Source organism: Neofelis nebulosa, chromosome 13, assembly GCF_028018385.1.
Source record: "Neofelis nebulosa isolate mNeoNeb1 chromosome 13, mNeoNeb1.pri, whole genome shotgun sequence".
Classification (NCBI taxonomy): Eukaryota; Metazoa; Chordata; class Mammalia; order Carnivora; family Felidae; genus Neofelis; species Neofelis nebulosa.
In genome coordinates, this window is record NC_080794.1 from 58853762 (window position 1) to 58879400 (window position 25639).

Genomic DNA, 25639 nt, shown 5'->3' on the forward strand with positions numbered 1-25639 from the left:
CAGCCCAGATGGGAAATCAGAGCAGTCCTCTTCAAGAAAGTGGTGTTTTCATCAGATTCCTAAAGGCAGCCCTGCCCCTGACCTTAGGGGAGCCAAGATGAAGTACAAAGGACAAAGCAAAAAGAAGGCCCCAGCCTGTGGCCTTCCCACCTTCTCTTTCCACCCTGGCTTGTGTGCCTGGGTGTGGACACTTCAGACCTCCAGTTCAAACTCCATCCACACACCACACCCCCACAGGCCCTCCGCCAGCCTTTGGGCCTGGAGTTATGATCTCCCTACAGGAAGACTGATCCAGATACCAGGCTCTTGCAGGCCCAGAAGTGGGATTGAGCTGTTTAGACAGGGGACTTGGGATTCCTGAGTCTTCAGGAATGAATGATCTGGAAGTGAGTGCACAGACACTGGGCAGACCCATTCCCTCCACCCCATCACAGGCCTTCTAAAGCATGGGACCCAAGGCAGGTCCTGAGGGCAGTTTTACCTAATCAAAGTCTGGGGGCCAGGGAGACCCATCCCATAGAAGACCCCTGAAATGAGAAAAGGCCTTGGTCATCTCCCTAAAAGCAGGAGTGTGGAGAAAGGTCGAAGGTGAGGTTGCAGAACTGATGGGGGCCTGGTGGCCAAGGTCAGGATTTGGCTTCACAAAGGACACGGGCAGGACATGGTGGGGGCCAGGGAAAGGTAATTTATGAATGGAGCACAAGCATTCCTTCCAGACTGAGCTTGTGTGATGCCAACAAGGTGTTTGATGTGAGGAGAGCAAGCTGTTGAGTTTGGCTAGGCCTGAGAGTACTGACAAAAGCAAAAGAGGCAGAAAAGAAGTGTCTGGAGAGGAGCAGTTGTGGAGTTTGTAGGCCTGTACCCAGGGTCAGGCCCTCAGGGTAATCCCAGAGCCTCTGGGAGGGACTCTTACGGAATTAGGTGGGGGCCAGATTCTGTCTTTATTCTGTGCTAACCATTCAAATAGGGCAAAGTAATCTGCCACATTTAACATCTTTCTACTCTACACTTGAGTTTTAGTACTCTCTATATGTGCAGTTTTTGTGTTTTTCTGTGTTATTCCAGTGTCCTGAAATTCTTTCTGGATTGGCAACACATCCCATTTTCCACTTAATAAATACAACCACCGTTTATGCCTTGGGCAACATTTTTCAGTCATTGCCAAATCCTTATGGGTTTTTTTGTGACATTCGTTTTTCATAATTAGTGATGAAAGTCACATCACTTAATGCCTATAAAATTATAAATACATCAGTCCGCAATAAGACTTTTTTTTTGTCCCTGAAGTCTGTACGCAGATGGTGTGTGTGTGTGTGTGTGTGTGCGCGCGCGCGCGCATGTGTGCGTGTACGTTTGTGTGTGTGTTTATGATAACAGTGCTTACATAATCTCAACAACCAGGCCCTGGGGACTCACACTTGGAGATGGAACGGCTGGTTTAAATTAGGTTTCCATGTGAAATACTGTATCGCTATTTTTTTCCTAACATTGTGGGAAAGTATATGGAAAATGATTTGACTGATAGGAAATAAATCTGGATGCATGATCAGGATTGAGGCACCAACCACGTGGTGGTCTGCGTCTGCTCTGTGAAGCTGGCCTCTCCAAGGGAAGATGGATTAACCCTTTCAGGCCACTAGACTAGTAAGTCACTGTGTGGGACCAGAATAGCCTGAAAGAGCAGTGACTCTCCAGAGCTGCTGATTGGCAATCAGTTTCAGTAAAAAAAGAACTACAGCCATAAGAAGAATATAGCCAGAGGGCTCAAGAACTAATGCATCAGGGAAACATTAAAAGACACAAAAAACCAAAAAAAGACACAAAAAAGTGTCTTTGGGAAACACTTTTAACTTTTGGGGATTTATTTTCATTTGTAAGAAGATGAGCTTGAATTTCTAGCTCAAAGAGTCAATAATTATGATTCTAAGTGTTTGCTCACAGTTTCCCAGAGCAGGATAGGGATCATTAAAGGCAAATCACATGAAAGGAAAAACTACACAGAACACCCATGACACCCAGTATTGACAAAATAGTTTCTTGCTCTGGAGAGTCAGGGTTTCACAAAGGTGACTTTTCACTGGGTAACCAGGTGATGAGGGTACAAGGCATAGAGACAGTGAGCAAGGAATCGCTTATAGCTGCAGGAGAAAGGATGGATCTGGGACTCGAGAAGGCTCCTGTGTGCTCAAAACAGCCCCGGGAGATCAGAACAAATGGCCATCTTAGGTTCTCCTCTTCCCAAGAGGCTCTGAATTCCTTGCAGGATGATCTGGACCCAGGCTTGTCCTAGGAGTCTGATTCCAGATCTGTTCTCCTGATGTTGCACGAAGTCCAGAGCAGGCTGAGAGCAGAGGTGCGTGCTCAGGGCCCACTGGGCTGGGGCAGGCCTGGGGCAGGGGCTCAGGGTGGCAGGTGGTCCCTCACATCCTGCATCAGCACTCCTGGCTGGTCCCATGGTGTGACCCTGTTTTATCGATGAAGGTCCCTGGTGCCACTGTTTTGCTTTTTGTTTCTGTGTAAGAAAGGGAAAGAGGTGTTCAGCATCTCTCTCTTCTGTTCTCCTTTTTTCATTGCTTTAATTATTTTTTTGGTACTCTCCTTGGTGTCTTCTCCTTTTAGTCTGACTCTGTGTTCAAATATGCAGCTCTTAAGCAAGTGCTTAGGAAAACCTAAGCGGTGCCAAGTTTAAAGAAACTGTCACCCCTCATCAGATAAAAGAGTACCGCACTGGGAGTCCTAGTTTTGACATTAACAAGAACTGTGACCTCAGAAGATCACTTCTCCCATGAGCCATAGATTCTTCATCTGGAAAAATGGGTTTGGACCGCCCTCTGTGGTTGCTGCCAGCACTAAATGTCATTCGTTCCTACCATTTTATCAATGGGGCTGGTGGGGGTGGGAGGGAAGTGCAGTATGCCGTAGACCTTAAACTCTTTTTTTTGTTGCAGTTGTCGTGGGTCACCATGAGCAGGTGTTCTGGCCTCACTCTCCCTCAGACCAGGGAAATGAGGTGGTCCCAGGTGCCAGCACTGTTACTGAACCAGTGCAGCTAATGGGCCACGTGGGGTCAAGACCAAGGCTTTGGTTTGTTAACAACTAAGTTTATCAGTCCAGACATTAGCTAGGAGGGAGAAAGTAACTTAAATGAACACAAGTATTCAAGCACCAAAGTATAGGTAGCAGCAAAATAATCTTAGAGATTAAGCAGAGGATCGAGGCTGCGTATCATAAAGGGGGGGGGGACTTAGAAGTAGGTTATTATTAAATGTTATACTCTACTCTGTGTCGTAGAAAAAACTAATCACATTAGAATAACTTTCATCCCAGACCTTGTGTATACACATCAGGCATTTAGTGAGTGGTTAATAGTGCTACCTCTGCGGCCCACACACCTAAATTCAAATTCAGGCTTTACCACTTTGGGTTGAAGACTTGCGCAAATCTCTTAGGCCCTCTGTCCTTCAGTTTCCTCATCTATAAAATGAGGATAATAATAATCCCTGACTCCAGATTGTTGTGAGAGATGAGTTAACATATGTAAAGTGCTTAGAATAATTCCCGGCACCCGGCACATAGTAAGTGCTATGTAAGTATCTGTTCATTATTAGTTAGTCATTTGAGCAGCATAATAGATAAGGGGTTTATGAAAGATAGTTTAAATATATAATTTTTTTGCATTTTTCATTTGATAGCATGCATTTTACTACTTGATAAATATTCTTTTATTTATGGACTAAGTGCATTGATTGCATTTAATCTTGCTGCCCATCAGTCAAACGTATTTATATGTATTTTAATCAATATTATCCTTGGGCTTTATTTTCTTATAGTCTCATGGAAGTTTATGGATCCAGAGGGAGTTCATGAATTACCTTTCAGCCTCCTTACTTTAAAGATGAAGAATATGGAGAAGTGAAGTGACTTTCCCAGAATCCCATAGCAAAGCAGTGATGGAGACCCAGAGCTTCACCTCCAATCTCTCAGCTGGGTCTTTCATTTCCCAGTACTAAACTGATTTAAAAAAGAAAAAGAGTGGGGTACCGGGTGGCTCAGTCAGTTGAGCTACCGACTTCGGCTCAGGTCTTGATTTTGCAGTTTGTGAGTTTGAGCCCTACATCAGGCTCTGCGCTGACATCTCAAGCCTGCTCCAAATTCTGTGTCTCCTCTCTCTGCCCCTCCCTTGCTCACACACACACACACACTCTCTCTCAAAAATAAACATTAAAAATTAAAAGAAAAAAGAAAGAAAGAAAAGAAAAAGAGTTTTCCTGTGGAAAAAAACATTCCTTGAGTTTGCAGGACATAGGTTCAGTGGATCCCCTCTCTGCATTTTCTAGGTGAGCTCCTGGGTAACGTGGCTGATCCTCACAGCGGGCTCCATGGAGGAGAAGCGAGAAGTCTTCTCCTATTTGGTGCACGTGGCCAAATGCTGCTGGAACATGGGCAACTACAATGCTGTCATGGAGTTCTTGGCCGGCCTCAGGTATGGGAGTGGGGAATACAGTTATCTGGGTACGAGGTGAATGGCACTGAATTAATTGCCCTGGAAACCACATTTACCCAAACCAGGCACTTAGTAGTGATTATTTGCAGGAAATACATTATCCTTTGCTAACACCACAAACCTTGCCCCTCAAAGATGTAGCAGAATTCAGCCCTTATGGCCAGTCATGCTCCTAATTAACTGTCTGCTCTGATCTGTTGGCCAAGCTGGGTAAAATTTCCTGCTTGCATAACACCATCCGCCCCATCACTGACCGCTGCTTACCCTCTGTGTCCTATAAACCCCACTGTTATCTATCTCTTTGCAGCTCTGCCTTATGAATTGCCTCAGCACTGTAGAATCCCAGCCACTGCCTGGGAATGGCTAATACTGATAATAAGCATTCAATAAAAGTAGTTCTTATTTTTATTGAACACTTACTATGTATCAGGCACTGGGCTGTGCATTTCCTATGCATTAAATATTTTAATTCTCGTAACAGTTTCTTGGTAGATGCTATATAAATTCCTACATCTTGCAAAAGAAGGAACTAAAGTTAGAAGTTAAGTCATTCACCCCAGGCCACCTGGAATGGCTGGGATGTGAATGCAGGCAGCTTTGATTTGAGAGTCCTTGCCCTTCACCTCTGATATCCTGCTCTTATGCCTTCTCCACTAAGCTAATAATAAGATCACCATTTTATCAATAAAGTCTTCTACCTTTTTCCCTTTCAAGCCTCAGTTACCCGGCATAAAGTAACTGCCCCTCACTCTTAATGGAAGGCAATGTGGTGTGAGGAAGAGCATGAGTTGTTGGGTCAGAACAGTGGGATCAAATCCTGGCTCCCCCATGGAATAGCTGTGTGGTCTGGGCAAGGTGCTCGACCTCCTTGAGCCCCAGTTTCTTTATCTGTAAAATGGGGATGATAATAATAAAAAGCACCTACTTCCTCACCCAGGATTTAGTGAGATAGTACAAAGTGTTTAGCACACATGTTTGGCATGCAGTGAGGCCCCATAAAGCGAACCTGTTGTTCTCAGTGTCTGAGATTCACCTTCCCAGTGAGGGTTCTCACTATAAATAGATCTTGCTCCCTAACGTTATCGGGATTTTTCTTTGATTCTCCAGATCCCTGCAAAGGGATTCGTGGTTGGGGGAAAAAGGAAATTTCTCAGAGTTGGAATTTTTTTTGTCCTTTTGAGCTTTCTTAACTAAGAATAAACTCAAATGACTGTGTCATTGGCATTCAAAATGATACATACAAATGTATCAGGCATGGCTCAAAAGAAGGAAAAAATAGAAAAAATACTGAGAGAACAGGAGATGATTTGGATGATTGGATTCTCTTTGTGATAAATTTTCTACAAAGAACCTCTGGTATTTTTCTTTAAAGAGAAGATTACATTATGATAACATAGTTCTATTTGAATGTGACTTCTCCTCTGTGTTTGGCAAGTTGGTGCCAGCTATTGGCTGGGGACCTCACTTCCTCTCTTCTGGACATCACTGTCCTCAAAGCATGGCAGCTGGCTTGCTCCGAAGTGAATGACAAGAAAACAAGGCAGAAGCTGCAGTGCCTTTTATGACCCAGCCTCAGAAGTCACACACTGTCACTTTACTACATTATACTGGTCACATAAGACTAGCACTGGTTGATTGTGGGTGGGGTCTGTGCTACACAGGGAGGTGTGGATCATTGGAAGAAACAATTTGAAGTAAAAAGATTTACATATAACAATATTTACTCAATCATGGTGTCAATTTAAAATAACCCAGGGGCGCCTGGGTGGCTTAGTTGGTTAAGCATCTGACTCTTGATTTTCAGCTCAGGTCATGATATCACAGTTCATGAGTTCGAGCCCCGCATTGGGCTCTGTGCTGACAGTAGGGAGTGAGCCTGCTTGGGATTCTTTCTCTCCCTCTCTCTGTCCCTCTGCTCCTCCCCCACTCATGAGCAATAAATAAATAAATACATAAATAAATAAATTTTAAAAAATAAAAATGAAAAATACAATAACCCAAATGAATATCAGTGGGGAAATGAATGAAATAACATGATGTATTCTTACAATGGAATATTATTTAACCACCAAAAATGTTTTTGAAAAATGTTTGATATCATTGGAAAACACATAATATATAATGCATAAAAATATCTGGGAACAAGGCTGTCTTTACTTAATAGCCTCAGCAATATTTATACAACAACATTTATAAAACATTCAGAACATACATCTACAAATAGAATAAATACTGGAAGGAAATATACCTAATGTTGCCTGTGGATGTAGAACTATGGGTGGGTTTTCTATATTTTTGGTATTTTCCAGATTTTCTACAACAAGCATCTAGTACCTTTATAAACAGAAAAAGAAAGTTTTAAAACAGTGTCAGTTCTCAATCTAACAAAAAACCATTGATCTTGCTGAGGTTTGTCTTGTGCCCCCAAATGTAGTATGACTACTGTCACTCACAGAAACAAGGGCGATTAAATAATGAGAACTGTGTCTCACTCATTTATTCACTTAGTTTATTCACACTTCCATTTCATGCCCCAAAAGGGATTCTTACCACCTTGTAAGAAACCAGGTATAGGGCAGGCTGGACTCAGTGGGGTGAAATCAGGAAACAATTTTAGTTTCCTGACCTCACTGTTGTTCAAACCTGCCTGACTGACTTTCCCTGCCCCCTGCTCTGGGTCATACCTTGGGAGGTCCTATAGCTTTCCCGGTCACTGATGGGGTCAATAACTTGTCTCATTCTCCTTTGCTCATGAGCATGAATAAATCTCAGAAACACACAGCTGTGCAAGAAAAGCAGGATGCCTGAGTACCTAATGTGTGACACCACTTATATAAAGTTTAAAAGCACTCACACATCCCTACAAACTGCTGGGTGATCTATACCTATGTTGGGGAAGCATACACAATTGTAAGGGAACGAGAACACTGAAGTACAGTTGTGGTCCCCTTTGGTGAGGGAAAGAGGAGTATGTGTTCCTGGAGGAGCCCACTGAGGTCTCAACCACATTATTAATGTTTTGTTTTTAATGTTTATTTTTGAGAGAGAGAGAGTGAGCAGGGGAGGGGCAGAGAGAGAGGGAGACACCGAATCCAAAGCAGGCTCTGTGCTTAAAGCAGAGAGCCCGATGTCAGGTTAGGACTCATGAACTGTGAGATCATGACCTGAGCTGAGCCCAATGTTTTATTTTTTAAATGGAGAGGTTGGTGCATGGGGTTTGTCATGTTGTACTTCTCTATGTCCTTTGAATGTCTTCTCTTGGACATAGTGATTTTTTAATCCAGTCTGATATAAATCAAAATTTCAACCTCACCTTTGGTTTAAAGCATCACCTTTTCCCCACATTTCGCAGCCCAACACATCTCAGAAACCTGCAGTGGAGCAGGAGAACGGGGTTTATCTTTTCTCACTCCAGCTCGGGGTCCTTGCAGAAAAAGTGGACAGGAGAAGAAAGAGGAAGGGAGATGGGGTAAAGGAAGCAAAGGTCTCCCTTGATGGGGACAGTTATAATCTGGCCTAGGTGCTCCCAAAGAGAGGTGTGCTTTTAGGGTTCCTCCCCAGTCACTCCTCCTACATTCCCCCACCTGCTACCCTGTAGGTACCTCTCACTGCACCATTAGCCAGCAAGGAGCAAGGCGCACTCAGTCCCCAGGTTCCAGCTCTGGAAACCCTGTCCTCGCAGACTCTTTCTGCTGGGATCCCTCCTTGGGCAGCCACATGGACACGTGGAACTGCCCCTCACGGTGGCCCTTACAGACTCACAGGAAACACACAGTGTTTTGCCCTCCCAGATTCTGCAAATGCAGGACAGGCCCACGGGAACCTTTGGGCAGCCCTAGGCAGCCTCTCATCTTTAGACTTTTCCAGGCAGGAGTCACACACCAGTGATCAACAAACTCAGGACAAAGGTCAGCCTCTCCATGGAGTTCACTTGAAGCCCCTGCCCTGGGATGGTCCTCCTCCTTCTCACATATAGAGGGCTCTGACAACTCTATCCAAAGAAATATTCCCTACCTGGCTGCTCAGAGCCAATTCTGCATGGCATGATGGACGGTTATATACCACAGAGGGCAGAGCTGTTGGGGTACCCTTGTGATGAGCTGGTGCCTCTCTTTAGGAAGTGGGGTACCATGTCACCTGTTGTTGTCAGCAGCAAGTTTATCATAGGAAAAGTCCCATCTAACATCCTGTTATGCAAATAGTATTTTAAGATCATGTCCCTTAGGATAACCCGTGGCTTAACGTCAAAGCTGGATTTAGTAAAAGCAGTTCTATAAAAGAGACCAAAACAGATTTCATGTATTTTACTGAGAAACTGGCCTAATCCAAGGATAACATTTTAAATATCAAGAGGAGTGGACGCACCATGTTTTCTGCAGATAGTCCTCCATAAATATCTGTACAAACCATATGACCCACTAGGTTTCCCTTTCGGCTATAGCTGCCAGAAAAATTCAAACCTAGGTTTAATGCCCACCTTCCAAAATTAACTCCTTCCACAAATAACATGTGTTATTTGTATCTGTCCTATTTAATTTTGTGTTTCAATTTTTAATTAAAAGTAATACCTCATTTGGGGAAGTAGGTGGAGATAGGAGTTCTAAATAAATACCAAAACAGTGAAAACTGAGGCAAAAAGAATAAATTTGCATGGAGCTTGGGCTATATACTACAAACGATATTATTTCTCCTTCAGTCTCAAAAAACATCATTTACTTAAATAGGTCAAGAAAAGTTTTAAAAATGTGGCAGTTTATGGACCAGTCTGACCTAGAGACCATGAGGAGCCTGAAGGATGCCATGGCTCAGCACGAATCTTCCTGCGAGTACAAGAAGGTGGTCACACGGGCTCTGCACATACCTGGCTGTAAGGTGGTTCCGTTCTGTGGGGTGTTTCTGAAGGAGCTCTGTGAAGTACTGGACGGAGCCTCCGGCCTCATGAAGCTTTGCCCGAGGTACAATTCCCAAGAAGAAACTCTAGAGGTGAGTCCTTTCAAAATCTGAAGTCTTTATTGCTGCCTGGCTCCTCACTCACTAAGGCCAAGAAAGAACCTGCTGAGCCTAGGCTAATCCGTTGTCACTGTTGTGCTGGGTAACAGGTCCTTGGAAATTCCTGAGAAAAAAATGCCGGCTAGCACTGTTTGGGGCTTCTTCTTGTTAAATTAGCTTGAATGGGGCAGTGTGTAAGTACCAGTGAAAATGGGTGTTGTTCTCTGATTTTTTTTAAGGGATGATGGGGTTTTCTTCTCTCATTGGGTGGGAATGTCTGTATGCAGAGGATAAGAGAAGTCAAGCAAGAGTAGTAAGTTTTCTGAATCAGAGAAAGAAAACATGGCGGGAGGTCAACGCTGCCTTGCTTTCCTCCTCTGTGGGAGGACCCTGGAGAAGCTGGCGTCTCATGTAAAGACGAGCTCCAGGCTCTGATCACGGCTGTCTCAGCTCTCCCAGGCCCGTGGCTTCTTGTTCCTGACTCCCAGAGGGGAGAGGACCTTGTGAGCTTTGACTCAGTGTATCGGGCATTGGAGAGAAAGGGCTCAGAGAAACTTGAAGAAAATAAGGAAACCGCCCTAGAAGGTGTTTAGAAATGAAAGAAGAGACTGAATTGGGAGAACTTTACCAAGAATTTTGAGGAGTCCATAGCTGGCAGTTTCAAACCCAAATCTAGGATCATTGTCACCATGGCAACAGCAACACTACTGACCACACACACACACACACACACACACACACACACTCACATACACCCCTTCTCGGTGGCCGTGAGAAGATTCCTAAAATTTCAGCCTCTGTGTCACCTGGGAACCAGGCATCACCTGGTATCAGGGAGACTTAAGAGCCCCTGACAGGCACAGGTAACACTACCAGCTTGCATCTCTCTGGCTTATGCAGGGAGATAAAAGTGCAGTAAATGGAGGAGTAAGCTTAACACAAGCCCTCCCTAGCACACCCACACCAGCTTAGACGCAGAGGATGCCACATCCAGTGGTGCAGCTGGAATGCTTCCCTCTGATGGGAGAAACTTCCTGATCATCAATACAAACTCTAAGAGCTTTAAAACCTCCAGGAAACCTCTGTGCTACCATAGGATATATGGGAAATAAAGCAAACATCATTCTTTCTCTGTGTTTCCCTTGGGCCCCAGGAATGTTATCTGGTTCCATAGAAGAATGGACTTCTGTCATGGTTTTTCTCAATTCTCTCTGCCAGGAGAAAACAACCCTACCCTTCCTCGGCAAAGTAGGGCTAATCTTCTCCCTCGGGAGCCTTGAAATAATGCTGCTTTTTGTGTTGTAAATTTGAAACGGAGCGTTGATTCCTACAGGAACTAAAATTGTCTTAGTGGAAACAAGAGTGAGTTCCGATAGCTCATGTGGTGAAACGAAAAAATGTTTTTCCTGGAGGCTCTTTCTTTTTCTTTCAATAAGAAATAGGCATAAGTGCCATTATTTATGGCTGCTATGCTTTTATTCCCCTACCCAAGTCTTTTATTTAAGACACAGTACATGAAGTTTCAGTAACAAATTCTTGGTATGTTTTTCTGTAGTTTGTAGCCGATTACAGCGGACAAGATAATTTCTTACAACGAGTGGGACATAATGGCTTAAAGAATTCGGAGAAGGAGTCCACAGTCAACAGCATCTTTCAGATCATCAGGAGCTGCAGCCGAAGTCTGGAGGCCGAGGAGGAGGACAGCCCCAGTGAAGGAAACAGCTCCAGGAAAAATTCCTTAAGGGATAAAGCCCGATGGCAGTAAGTTCTACACTGTAAAAAGAGAGATGCTCATTTTTTTTCCTTTTTCCTATCTCAGTTTGGTGTTAGGTGGACTCCTAACAAAACCCCACCACGACTCTACCAATTGTGAATTTGAATTTTCCTTTCTAACTTGGCTGCTTTGTTCTAGACTTACCGCTCGTAATTTAACTTCTTGCCACCTGTTATCTCTTTAAAAAGAATAAGCTAGAGCTATCCTGTCATTTCTAAAAATTCAACAAATAAAGTTTTAGGATTAGAACCATGGTATTTATTAATTTCATAGCTTCTGTAAAAAATAATTGTTATTGATCATGGGGTGGGGCACAGGGACAAGCATTAATATATTTTTAAGTCAAATACACTGATTTATTAGGACTGGAGTGACACCCTGAAATCAGTCTTTTTAGGAGCTCCCCTAAGCTTCTGGGTGATTGTAAGTCAGGTTATTTAAAGATCTCATTTCTGGGTGCCTGGGTGGCTCAGTTGGTTAAGCGTCTGATTTTGGCTGAAGTGATCTCATGGTCCATGGGTTCAAGTCCCACATAGGCTCTGTGCTGACAACTCAGAGCCTGGAGCCTGCTTGGGATCCTCTGTCTCCCTCGCTCTCTGCCCCTCCCCTGCTCACGTACCCTCTCCCTCTCTCTCTCTCAAGAATAAATAAACATTTTTAAAAGAGAGAGAGAGAGATCTCACTTCCAGAAACACGGTTCTGCAAGGTGGCATCTGTAGCTTTAAAACTGTTCAGTTGTTCCAATTGCTTATTTATCTACAGCCGTTGCTGCCTACCTAGACATGTGTACCCACAACTACATGACAAGTTCAGAAATCAGTGGTCTTGGGGCATATATTGTGCCTCTTCAAGGCCATTTGTTCATGGGAAAGTCTAACTCAAATGGCAGAGCCTGGTCCAGCTAGAGGAATCCTCTAGCCCCATCTAAAACCTGTGTACTGGCTTTGACATCTTTGCCATGAAAGATTTTATCTGTAGTCAGTACTCATGAGTCATACCTTGCAGTTGTCTTTGAGTCCTTATACACAATTGTGTGCATTTATAAGACCTTGTAGTTTGTTTTGCAAAGCCTTTTCTGGTTGTCTCTGTGTGTGTGAGCCTATACTGGGAAGGGAACAGTGTTTTCAGAAAATAATTTCTTTGGATTTATAGAGCTAAATCCTTAGAATCTGTTGTGAACATAGAAATGAATGCTTTGTGCCTGAATCTCTAATGCTGTTATGTTTTAAGGAGATAAACCTGTATTCCAGATTCCTCCAAAGGACCCAAGTGCTCAAAGAATAATCTTACCACAGTGTCTGGGCCCTAAAGCTCAAATGTCTCACAAGTAGCTTCTACCAGTTGTTTTTTGTTTTTTAATTATCTCAAATCAAAGATTATTTGAAAGTTTTCTCACTAACTGTTGTCGACATTAGTAGCAATGTATATGCAGAGAGAGGACCGTTGATAAATAAACACATGTCTGCACAGGAAGCATCTCATAACCATTTAAGTCCTTAATCTATATCTGCCTTTACTTGCCTATCTGTGTTTATAGGTATCTAGGTATATACTAAACTCCTTTCACAAAAGATTCTGTAGATGCTTATAAGAATAAATATAAATAAGGGCACCTGAGTGGCTCAGTCAGTTAAGCATCTGACTCTTGCTTTTGGTTCAAGTCATTATCTCATGGTTTGTGGGATCAAGCCCCATGTTGGACTCTGTACTGACAGCAAGGAACCTGTTTGGGATTCCCTCTCTCTCTTTTCCTCTCTCTCCACCCCCCGCTCTTTCTCTCTCATGCTCTCTCTCTCTCAAAATAAATAAATAAACAATAAAAAGTGAATAAATATAAATAATTGATGATATTAAGGGAAAAGAGAAATAGGATAGGAAAAAGTAAAACATAATCAAGTGTGTACTATCCAGTCTTTACAGTGACTAAATTTTGTTCTGAGAATTCTTAGTGACCAAAAGAAAGAGACAGTCATGATCCATGATAAGTTTCACGGTATTTATAAGAAAAATCAGACAGATAGATGATTTAGAGAAGAAGCATGCCTTTTCCTTTGTTACACCCTACTAGGAGAGATACATCATCCCTGAATAGATAAAATAATGAATTTCAGATGGCTCTTCTTTATAACAACTTTCTCTTGGGGCAATGTGGGGAGGGGTGGGAGGTGTCACTTAAAGATGTCAACCTTTCTAAACTACTTTTAGGAACGCTGCCTTTGATTGAGCCTTAGAGACTTAGCCTCTGAGTTTCCCTTAACATCTTTTTGATGGTTTTTTTGGCCTGGAGTTCCTTCAAGTAATACATTTCTTGTTTCATCCAGCCACTTCTCCAGAAATTTTCATTCCCAATTTTCTACTTATTCTCTTGTCCCCTTTCTAATCATTTTATCATCTACATCCCAAGAATGTTGCTCTTTCACTTCCCATTTTCCAGCCTTTACTGGTAAGCAGTCTTAGAAGGGGAAAAAAATCACAAAAATGCAAATATCCTCTGAAGCCATGTTAAAATCACATTAAAAGCTAGGTCACTCAGTACCAGAAATAGTTTGTTTTACCCCAAGTAGCTGCTCCTCTGAAAAGAACCAGCAAACACAAAAACTGGGGGTGGGGGTATTTAATAGAATTCACTGAACCCAAATCAGCAAGCACTGTTCCTGGGACCATCTGCCAGGCCTGGGGAACCTATTCCTGAACCAGAGCCCCATGTTATAATTTCCAGCACAGGGATGTGTGTGGCAAAGGGATTTCCAGGTCCCAAAACCCATAGGACCCATGCTTTGTTGTTGATTTGGCCGAAACAAAGACTCTATAAACCTTTAGCCCTGTTCCTGTGGCAGCCATCAACTCTGTGAAACTTACATCAAAGAAAGAAGGGACAATCTCATGGTCATTGCTTCTCCCAGCCTGCAGAGTTCTCTTATAATTTTTCTCAAATCTCCCAGCTACTCCTGCCAGAAAACCCATTTGAAGCACTCACAGAAACCCCAGGAAAGTGATTATAAAAAGTTCAAGTCCTCAGCAGGAAAGGAATAGGGTTTAGAGAATCTCAAAAGGTCAGTGGAATTTTAGGGTCAACTCATCCAACTCCCCTGTACAGATGAAGAAGTGATGCCCATGGAGTCACTTGCCCATGTGATGCCTACAGAGCTGGGGCATAAGCCTGACCACATTTTCAGTACAAGACAGGGTCTTTTCTCCTGCAGTGTTCAAGGCATTTCTTGTTACTGTAGAGGGGCTAACCTCAGCTTCTTTTTATTTCTAGTTCCTATAGATTGGGAACATCTGAATTATAAAAAACACTCCAGTTATATTTTATACAACCTATAAAACTCATTAATAAAGACTTTGTGGGGTCCCTAGATGGTTCAGTCAGTTGAGCATCCGACTCTTGATTTTGGCTCGGGTCATGATCCCAGGATCATGGGATTGAGTCCATATCAGGCTCCATCCTGAGTGTGGAGATTCTTAAGATTCTCTCTCCCTCTCTCTCTCTCTCCCTCTGCCCCTCTCCCCTGCTCACATTCTCTCTCTCTCTCTCTCTCTCTAAAATAAAATAAAATTTTAAAAAGTGATGATTTTTTTAAATTTACCAGCACGGAGAATAAAGAGTTTTGTCTTGTGAGTATGTGTAAGTCATGGAGGCATAAGAGAAGCATGTGATACCATTGCAGGAAAATGGAAATTAAGAATATTAAGATGTGAGGAGCTTGGGTGGCTTGGTCTGTTGAGAATATGACTCTTGATTTTGGTTCAGGTCATGATCCTAGAGTTGTGGGATTGAGCCCCACATCGGACTCCTTCCTGAATGTGAAGTCTGCTTAAGATTCTCTCTCTCTTTCTCTCTCTCTCTCTCTCTCTCTCTCTCTCTAGTAAGATGTGTAAGAAGAGTGTGTAGTCATATAGGACCTGCAAGGTCTTAATATTGTTGCCCCTCTTTAAGATGCTGCAGCTTAGGGGTGCCTAGGTGGCTCAGTTGGTTGAGTCCGACTTCGGCTCAGGTCATGATCTCACAGTTTGTGGGTTCGAGTCCCATGTCAGGCTCTGTGCTAACTCTCAGAGCCTGGAGCTGCTTCAGATTCTGTGTCTCCCTCTCCTTCTGCCCCTCCCCTGCTCATTCTCTGTCTCTCAAAAATAAATAAACATTAAAAAAAAAGTTAAAAAAAAAAAAAAGATGCTGCAGGGGCACCTGGGTGGCTCAGTCAGTTGGGCAGCTGACTGGCTCAGGTCATAATCTCACAGCTCATGAGTTCGAGCCCCACGTCGGGCTCTGCGCTGACAGCTCAGAGCCTGGAGCCTGCTTCAGATTCTGTGTCTCCCTCTCTCTCTGCCCCTTCCCTGTTCTCTCTCTCTCTCTCTCTCTCAAAAATAAATATTAAAAAAAAAGATGCCACAGCTTAAGAAGAATTTGTACATTTGAAGAAATTGGATATAAGTAGATAATGAGTTCAGACAGAACCTTAGAATGGAGACTGCTTGAGATGATTAAGAACTCAAATTTTGCAGTCGCATTGCCAGCACTCTCTATTTATGTCACCTGGGTAGGTGACTTCATCTCACTAAGCCTTGGTTTTGTCATCTAAAATAGGGATGGCCATACTGCTTTATAGAGCTGTTGTAAGGATTTTGTGAGATAAGCACTTTTACACTGTAAATGCCACATAGATGGGATTATCGGGGCATGGCTGCCATCACACCCTTCAGTGCCAAGCCAGGGCATCTGGGGGCCTGACACTTAGGTGTGGGCACTTGGCAGCAGTCACCATTTTAGGACCACCCCTCAGTCATGCTCCCCTTCCTTACTGGAGAGAGCTGAATTCTGTGCCCTCCTACTCCAACTGCCTCCTTGAGACTTGCCTGGAAGATTATCCAATCCCACAGGGATAGAAAATAAGAAAGCTGAACAGAAGGAAGTACAGTATCTGAGAAACACACACACACACACACACACACACACACACACACACACTCTCAATGTGCAGACACAAAATAATAAAATGACAAGAAACCAGTTATTCTCCACAGAAGATGGTATAGACCAGTCTCAATCTTACAAACACCCACCTCATAACATCCTTTACATATAGTTGACTGCTTCAGGCCAGCCCAGACCCTAACATGGTCTCCCCTACACCACCCCTGGCTTTGCTGGGCGTACCTGGGACCCTCTCTGTCTCTCTCTCTCTCTCTCTTCCTGTCTCCTCAGCCAGCACCCAAGACCAGTCCTACTTCTGTGACCTATAACAAAGAAAGCCATTTCCCACTGTCTGCACGACATTCAATTCAAGCTAGTTTATCACTTGAATCCCAACTTGAAATTTGGACACCATTTCCACAGTGAAGCAATGTTTGGTGGTTACATTCTAGAATATTGACTTTGCACATGTAATCCGGACAATAATAATATTAGTAATATTTAACATGCTGTTATTTATTAAGAGCCTACATTTGAGCAAACACTGTCCTAAATATTTCACATATATCACATTATGTAATCCTCACAATAGTTCCGTTTTACTCAGGATCTTATACCTCCCAGGGCCAGGATTTAACCTCAGGCAGGCTGGCTCCAAATCATGATGAATCATGGTCCTGTAATCATAATAACGTTGTAGGAAGTAATGAATAGTTATTAAGAAAATACATAACTAGGTTGGGGCGCCTGGGTGGCTTCAGTCGGTTAAGCATCCGACTCCTGATTTCGCTCAGGTCATGATGTCATGCTTGGAGAGGTGGAGCCCCCGCATCGGGCTCTGTGCTGACAAGGTGGGGCCTGTTTGGGATTCTATTTCTCCCTCTCTCTCTGCCTCTCCCCTGCTCTCTCTCTCGGTCTCTCTCAAAATAAATAAATAAACATTTTTAAGAATGCCTAACAAGTTGATTAATAGCCTACTTGTCCCCACATATAAGATTTTCATTAGGGAACTTTAGAAAAATATTTATTTGTCAATTTATGGTTTCTAACTGACTGACTCTGTGGAACTTCTCCAGGGGGTTCAGATACACACTTTCCTTCTGTTTCACTCCATGGTCTTCTTCTTAGGGCATATGACCTAAGTTTGACAAAGTAGCTTCTTTGCTGGTAAATCACATCTTTGATCTTTGATTATGTTATTTGGTCCCTAAATAACCCTTTAAATGCCACCAACTCCTCCTTATAAACCCACAGGGATTTGTCTCCTAAGAGAATCAGGCACAGAAGTGCAGAACATCCACCGTAAGATCTAAGAGACAAAGCCTCTAGTTTCTGTCTTGAAATGAACTTATTTCATTACCAAAACAATTGTCACTTTTCTCTTAGGCATTATCTTAGGCTTTTTAATGTAACTGTTAACACTCAGCATTAGTCCTTTTTGTGTTCAAAAATAGAAACTGATGCTAAGAAAGACAGTGTCTCTCGCTCCCAGTTTACATTAGCTCTGAGCAGCAGAAAACAGGCTCCAGAAAAGCTGCACAGTTTTCTTTCCAGATGCTGGTTTTTTTGTGTGTGTGTGTGTGTTTTTTTTAAATGTTTATTTATTTTTGAGAGAGAGGGAGACAGTAGCACCAGCAGGGGAGGAACAGAGAGGGGGACACAGAATCCGAAGCAGGCTCCAGGCTCTAAGCCGTCCGCACAGAGTCCAACACGGGGCTCGAACTCACGAACCGAGAGATCATGACCTGAGCTGAAGTCGGACGCTTAACCAGGCACCCCCAGATGCTGTTTTTTTGTAATACTTGCAGTTTTTCACTGGAAAATACTTGGTTTAGCTCAGAACTCAAATTAAATGGAATATGGGAGACACTATTTCTTTTGCTCAATTAAAATCAGAAGTTATATGTCCAAATTAGCATAAGTTGTACTTTATGGGTACAGACACCAATTGAATCCTTTCTGCTCTTAAAAAAACAACAAAAACCAGAAGTGTGACCTGGAGAATGTGAAAATGATCCCAGAGAAAGGAAATAAAAAGATAAAAGAGCTTGCATGTGGCCCTAAAGAAAACCCCTCTAGAGCAATAGTTGGGCCCATTTAGTGTAGAGAAAAGGAAGGTGGGGAAAGGAGAAGCAGGAAGAATGAAATCTTGGTCTTCCTATATTTAATTACAGTGGTGTACTTTACTGAGCCAGACACAGCTCTAAGTGCTTTCTTTGCAAGTACTCTTATTTGAGCCTCACCTGCTCTGTGAAATGAGCATTGTCTTTTTGCCATTAACAGATAAGTAAAGTGAGGTTGAATGATTTGACCAGGTCACACAGCAGATAGGTGGCAGAGCTAAACATTAAACCCACAGTGACTATAGACGGCATGTTCCTAACCACCATTCTATGTGTATGAACCATGAGCATAAGCATTGTAGACGAGGACATAAATAAATATTGGTTTTCCATTGTTCTTGATGGCAGTTTCAGAGGAATCAAGCTAGGCTAGACATAAAGGATTTTCTTTTTGTTTCTTCACTTTTTATCATTAAATGCAACATTAAGAAAAGTACATAAAGGGTGCCTGGGTGGCTCAGTCAGTTAAACGTCTGACTTTGGCTCAGGTCGTGATCTCGCGGTTCCTGAGTTCAAGCCCCACATTGGGCTCTATGCTGACAGCTAAAAGTCTGGAGCCTGCTTCAGATTCTGTGTCTCCCTCTCTCTCTGCCCCTCCCTTGCTCATGCTGTCTCTCTCTCTCTCAAAAATAAACATTAAAAAAATTTTTTTTAATAGTTACAAACAGAGAGGGAGGGAGGCAAATCATAAGAGACTCTTAAATACAGGGAACAAACTGAGGGTTGATGGGGCGGGGGTTGGGGAATGGAGGGGGACGCTGGGGGAGGGGGGAAATGGGTGATGGGCATTGCAGAGGGCACTTGTTGGGATGAGCACTGGGTGTTGTATGTAAGCGATGAATCGTGGGAATCTACCTCCACAACCAAGAGCACACTGTATACACGGTATGTTAGCCAAATAAATAAATAAATAAATAAATAAATAAATAAATAAAATATTTTAAAGATTTTAATTTAAAAAAATTTTTAAGTACATAAAATAGGGTGTGTTTGCAGCTAGCATGCAAATCTTGATTTCTAATAACATTCTTCAATAAAAGAAAGCAAAGTTCCTTAGAGAAATGGCTGATCCTAGAGCTAGGGCAGGAAATACAAAAGATGAGCCTGGGGCATTTTGTTGTACCGGAAAGTAAAGAAGTGCTAAAAACAAACAAAGGAAGTACAATAAACTTCAAAGGAATACAAGAGCCAACTAAGAAAGCTTCTGATGGCCAAAGCTGGGACAATTCGAGCTACAAAATGAAGTAGAATTAGATTATAAACTAAAATATTAAATAAATATTCATGAACCCATATACATAAATGATAAATAAACAAACAGATGGGAGAGAAGAGACAAATCTCCCACGCAGAAGAATTCCAAAAAACCTATATAGATATTCTGCCCTTGAAGAGGTAGAAAATAACTTTCTACCCTTTACATGTGCATGTGGACTTCCTTCCAAAGAGGACAATATGGAAAGGAGTTTTAAAAATGTCATTGAGGTGGGTGCTTGTTGGGATGAGCGCTGGGTGTTGTATGTAAGCGATGAATCACAGGAATCTACCCCCAAAACCAAGAGCACGCTGTACACACTGTGTGTTAGCCAGTTTGACAATAAATTATATTAAAAATAATAATAAAGAATAACTTTACAGTGGGACATGACCAACACAACCTCAGTCAGATCAACATCAACAGTTAAATCATGTTAATAGTATGTTCCCTGGCTGTGATGTGAGGAGAATGACTCTCTAGCCCAGTGAGCTTCCTCCCCAGAACTGATAGCCCCAGTCTAATTATGAGAAAAATATCTGGCAAATTCTAATTGAGAGACATTCTACAAAATACGTAACCAGTGCTCCTCAGAACTGTCAAGATCATTAAAAACAAGGGAAGTGTAAGAAACTGTCATATGTAAGAAGAGCCTTATAGAAGCATGACAACTAAATGTAATATGGAATCTTGAATAGAATCCTGGAAAAGAAAAAGGACATGGGGGGGAAAGAAACTAAGGAACTCTATGGAGTATGGACGTCAATTAATAATAATGAATCAGTATTGGATTATGAATTGTGTCAAACATACCATCCCAATAAGATGATCATAACAGGGAAAACCAAATGTGGGATCTACTGTTTTTGAAATTTTTCCACAAATCTAAAATTATTCTAAAGTTAAAAGTTAAAAAAAAAAACTGATGTATTTTGGGGGCACCTGGGTGGCTCAGTCAGTTGAGCGTCCGACTTCAGCTCAGGTAGTGATCTCAGGGTTTGTGAGTTTGAGGCCCACATCAGGCTCAAAGCTGTCAGCATGAAGCTCTCTTTGGATCCTCTGTCCCCCTCTCTCTCTGCCCTTCCCCCTGCTTGTACTCTCTCTCTCTCTCTCAAAATAAATAAATAAATGAACAAACTTAAAAAAAAAAAAAGAATGTATTTGGATAATCATCAAGTCAATGCATGCATAACTCCCGCCCACAGTGAAACATTGCCCAGCACCAGAAACTGTGTGTTTCCCTTCTCAATTTTGTCACCCTTTCCCCTAGACTAAAATTCACTGCTACTTCCTGCTTTTCTTTATAACTATACCCCTCTTGTGCATTTCTAAATAACATAGTATAGTTTTACCTGGTTTTGAAATTTACATTTACACAAATATAACCATACAATATATATTGTTGTGTGTCTTGCTTAAGATATGTCCCTGTCGTTGCATTGTGCTAGCTATTTATTACCTGTTTGTTTTCATTGCTGTGCAATTCATTACATTGTATGAATCCACCAAATTTTATTTATACGACATTTGGATTGTTTCCAGTGTTTCCAGTGTGTGTTATCTGAAAACGATATTCTGATTATCAGATTTGTGAGATCTCTTGTAGATTTATTTTCTTTTTTTAAGAATATCTACTAGAGCCTAAATGTCCATCAACTGATGAATGGATAAAGAAATTGTGGTATATATACACAATAGAGTACTACATGGCAATGAGAAAGAATGAAATTATGGCCCTTTGTAGCAACGTGGATGGAACTGGAGAGTGTGATGCTAAGTGAAATAAGCCATACAGAGAAAGACAGATACCATACATTTTCACTCCTATGTGGATCCTGAGAAACTTAACAGGAACCCATGGGGGAGGGGAAGGAAAAAAAAAAAAAAAAAAAGAGGTTAGAGTGGGAGAGAGCCAAAGCATAAGAGACTCTTAAAAACTGAGAACAAACTGAGGGTTGATGGGGCGTGGGAGGGAGACGAGGGTGGGTGATGGGTATTGAGGAGGGCACCTTTTGGGATGAGCACTGGGTGTTGTATGGAAACCAATTTGACAATAAATTTCATATATTGGAAAAAAAAAAAAGAATATCTACTTATGGGAGGCAAGGAGGAAGAACCTGCCATTTGAAAGCAGGAATGGGATCTTGCTCAGGGACCAGGATCTAGACCAAGAGTCCAGGAAGCCCAGTGCCACTGCTCCTGCCCTGCCAGGAGTCACAGTAGGCTGCCCAAGTGCCTCAAGTCAGTGGGAACGTTCCTTCCCAGAGATGTATGGACCAGCTCCTTCTCAATTTTATCCACCACTTTGCAAGCGATGTCTATGGATCAAAGAGCAAAAACCTTGATCTTTTCTTTTTTTTTTAAATCTCTATTCTTTTTTTTAAATTTTATTTATTTTCAGAGAGAAACAGAGAGTGTGAGCAGGGGAAGGGCAGAGAGAGGGAGAGAGAGATTCCCAAGCAGGCTCCATGCTGTCAGCACAGAGCCTGATGCGGGGCTCAATCCCAAGAACCGTGAGAGCATGACCTGAGCCAAAATCAAGAGTCAGCCACCTAACTGACCGAGCACCCAGGGGCCCAGAAACCTTGATCTTAATAACAATTCTTCATGCTTTGAAAAAAAAAGAACAAGTCTCTCTTGGGCACATTCCTACAAAGGTGACCCTATACAAAGGAGGCAATAAGGTCTCCCTTGCCTTCCCCCTAGATCCTTCTGGCCCTAACAATCCAGATTCCCAACTTAGGGAAGACAACTTGCTGAATTTTCCAAGCAGACAAGTCCTTTATGTGCACATGTATACATACATGAGCATACACACACACACACACACACACACACAATGAAAATCTAAGGTTGAGTCAAGGAGAACTATTGTTGTTCATCTAGCCACCATGGCTGTATTTTCCAAGTGTCTTTGAACTAATGGTATTTTATTTTTTAACAGAGACACTTCTCAGGCCAACGTAGTAAGTCTTGTTCTGCCTATTTTAGCCCCATTGTGTTCAGGTCACAACATTTGGTTCTGATCAAGTAGAAGGCAGTCAAACTTAGTGAGGAAGGTCCCAGGCTGACAAGTCAGAGCAGAATCCTGCCTTGGGTAGGCCTCTTCTGAGCTGGATGACCTGGAGGGAGTTATTCTACCCCTTTTGAGCCCAGCTTCCTCATAGGTTAAAAAGAAAAAAAAATCTTACATCACAAGTAGGTCAAATTAAGTGCAAAAGTGTATATAACAGTGCACCTGGGTGGCTCAATCGGTTGAGAGCCCGACTCTTAATTTCAGCTCATGCCATGATCCCAGGGTCATCAGATTAAGCCCTACATCAAGCTCCACACTGAGCATGGAGCCTGCTTAAGATTCTCTCTCTCTCCCTCTGCCCTTCACCACCCTCCCTCTCTCTCTCTCTCAAAAAAAAAAAAAAAAAAAAAAAAAGTATGTAATGTATTTAACAGTTCCTGACACAAGAGGGGAAACTAATACATAATGAAGATTGTTGATATTAAAAATACAAGAACTTATAGTAGTTCCTTTCCTTATGCCTACAGTCAGACATACTGCTAAATACATGGTTTTAGAATACAGCTATAAAAAGTTTACTCTGACCTTTAGCATTTTATATTTCCTATGCTAATTTGAACTTACAGTGGAGTGAAAAATGATGTCCAGTGTCAGCAAAAGGCTTTGTGGTGTTCTCACTTCTGATTACAAGACAGATCAAATTTGTATCTTTTTCCATTAGGTTTATCATTGGAGACCTGTTAGATTCTGAAAATGACATCTTTGAGAAATCCAAAGAATGGGACGCTCACGGATCAGAAGAGCCACAGAAGGCCTTTGACCATGGGACAGAGCTAATCCCATGGTACGTGCTGTCCATCCGAGCCGATGTGCACCAGTTCCTGCTGCAGGGGGCCACTGTCATCCACTACGACCAGGACACGCACCTCTCTGCCCGATGCTTCCTCCAGCTTCAGCCTGACAACAGCACCTTGACCTGGACAAAGCCCACCACTGCTTCCCTGGCCAGCGCTAAAGCAAAACTCGGTGTGCTTAGTAACACGTCTGAGCCTGGCAAATTCCCGTTACTGGGCAATGCTGGACTAAGTGGCCTGGCAGAGGGGGTCTTGGATCTGTTCTCAGCAAAAGCTGTGTACATGGGACACCCTAGCATCGATATACACACTGTGTGTGTTCAGAACAAACTGGGTAGCATGTTTCTCTCAGAGACTGGCGTGACGCTGCTCTATGGGCTCCAGACCACGGACAATAGATTATTGCACTTTGTGGCACCCAGGCACACAGCTAAGATGCTCTTCAGTGGATTGCTGGAACTCACGAGAGCCGTGAGGAAGATGAGGAAGTTCCCTGACCAGAGACAGCAGTGGCTGCGGAAACAGTACGTCAGCCTCTATCAGGTAGGGGTGTAGCCGTCCCTCTCTCCTCACTCCCCTAATTCTCAAGTCATTAATCTTGCAAAGCCACACTTGGACCACCAGGGTTCATTCTCACCCTCTGTCATTTACTACCTCAGTGATACAGGGCACCTTTGACTTTACCTTTCTGTGCCTTGGTTTCTTATCTATAAAATGAGAATGATAACAATACCCATTGTTAGAGTGGCTGTGGGGTTTGACTGAGTTAATATGTGTCAAGTCGTTAATGCCAGTTCCTATGTATAAAGAATAGTGTGTGGCTTTTATTAGGTCCAGTTAACATTTTGTATGAAAATAGAGACTGCGGTCATTGTACTTCTCACAGCAAAGAAACCAGTTAATATAAGCATATTCGCTTACTCAAAGTTTCCATCGACAGCATTATGGTGTGAACGCTTTTATAATTAATTACGGACCAGCTGATACATTGGAAACCTTCACTTTGGAAATTGAAATCCTGCCCCATCACCTAATATGCTAGGTGACTCTCGGAGCATTAATTCACTGTGTCCTGCTGCCTCACTGTAGCACCTCTGAGCTTTAATGAAGTTCTTCCTCACCAGGTTTATATTGGCACAGCCCTGAGGAGGCAGCTTCTCACAGTCAGCTGCTTAAAGTGAGTGTGTTTCTCACTAACCCTAAAATTATCAGGTACTTTAACACTCCAGCCAAGGGTGGCGGCAGAACTGGGCTGAGGTGTGAGAAGAGACCGGAAAGACCAGAATAGCATACTCCTGGAAGACAGAGGGCAGATTGCTCGGGAAAACCCTGCCACAAGGGGACAGGACACTATTGATGGCGTTTCCAAATGAATTGTATCAAAGCATTCAGTTTTTCTTTTAAAAAAATTTTTTTTTAACGTTTTAATTCTTTTTGAGACAGAGAGAGACGGAGCATGAATGGGGGAGGGGCAGAGAGAGAGGGAGACACAGAATCGGAAGCAGGCTCCAGGCTCTGAGCCATCAGCCAAGAGCCCGACACGGGGCTCGAACTCACGGACTGCGAGATCGTGACCTGAGCCGAAGTCGGCCGCTTAACCAACTGAGCCACCCAGGCGCCCCAAAAAGCATTCAGTTTCTCTTTGTTATGCTTTTCCATCCTTTTTGGCAAAAAAAAAAAAAAAAAATTATCTTTTTTTACTAGTGTCACAGAACAAATAGAACCATGGCTGAAATTACTCAAATGACTGATTTCATGTACTTTTCACAGTCCTAACATGTTTCTGTCAAGTAGAGACATTTTCCCCTGGGCTGTTAGTAGAGATGCACATATATATGTGTATGTATGTGTATTTATATAATGCTCCCTTTTTCTCCTTTACCCACATTCATGCAATACTGATGAGTGGAGATCATATCCTGAACAACTAATGGATTAATTGATTAATAAGCATATAGGCCTATGTACACGATTATGCTAATACTGCACAGCACAAAGCCTATTTCAGTTAATTCATCTTAAAGTGGAAACCAAGATACCTGCTTCCTGTCCACTCCACAGGGAGAGTCCAGTGCAGTCAACTGCTTGGAAAAAAAGAAGTCTTCAGGGGCTATTGTAAATGTTGATTTCTTTTCAATTTTTTTTTTTTTTTTTTTTTTTTTTTTTTAGCATTTACTTATTACTGAGAGAGAGAGAGACAGAGAGACAGAGC

The 25639-nt window shown here is 42.5% G+C and overlaps 1 protein-coding gene across 11 annotated transcripts in view; it reads left to right on the forward strand.

Moving 5' to 3' along the window:
* The window catches only part of PLCE1 (phospholipase C epsilon 1), a 324803-nt gene that overhangs the window by 219239 nt on the left and 79925 nt on the right, over positions 1 to 25639 (forward strand). For all 11 annotated transcript variants that reach the window (XR_009252465.1, XM_058697220.1, XM_058697219.1 and 8 more), the window contains 4 exons: positions 4338 to 4483; positions 9229 to 9487; positions 11049 to 11254; positions 23295 to 23970. Coding sequence is in view for 10 of the 11 variants with exons in the window: in XM_058697220.1 (XP_058553203.1) it covers positions 4338 to 4483; positions 9229 to 9487; positions 11049 to 11254; positions 23295 to 23970 (1287 nt within the window). In the remaining variant the exon portion in view is untranslated. The remainder of the gene's footprint in view (positions 1 to 4337; positions 4484 to 9228; positions 9488 to 11048; positions 11255 to 23294; positions 23971 to 25639) is intronic.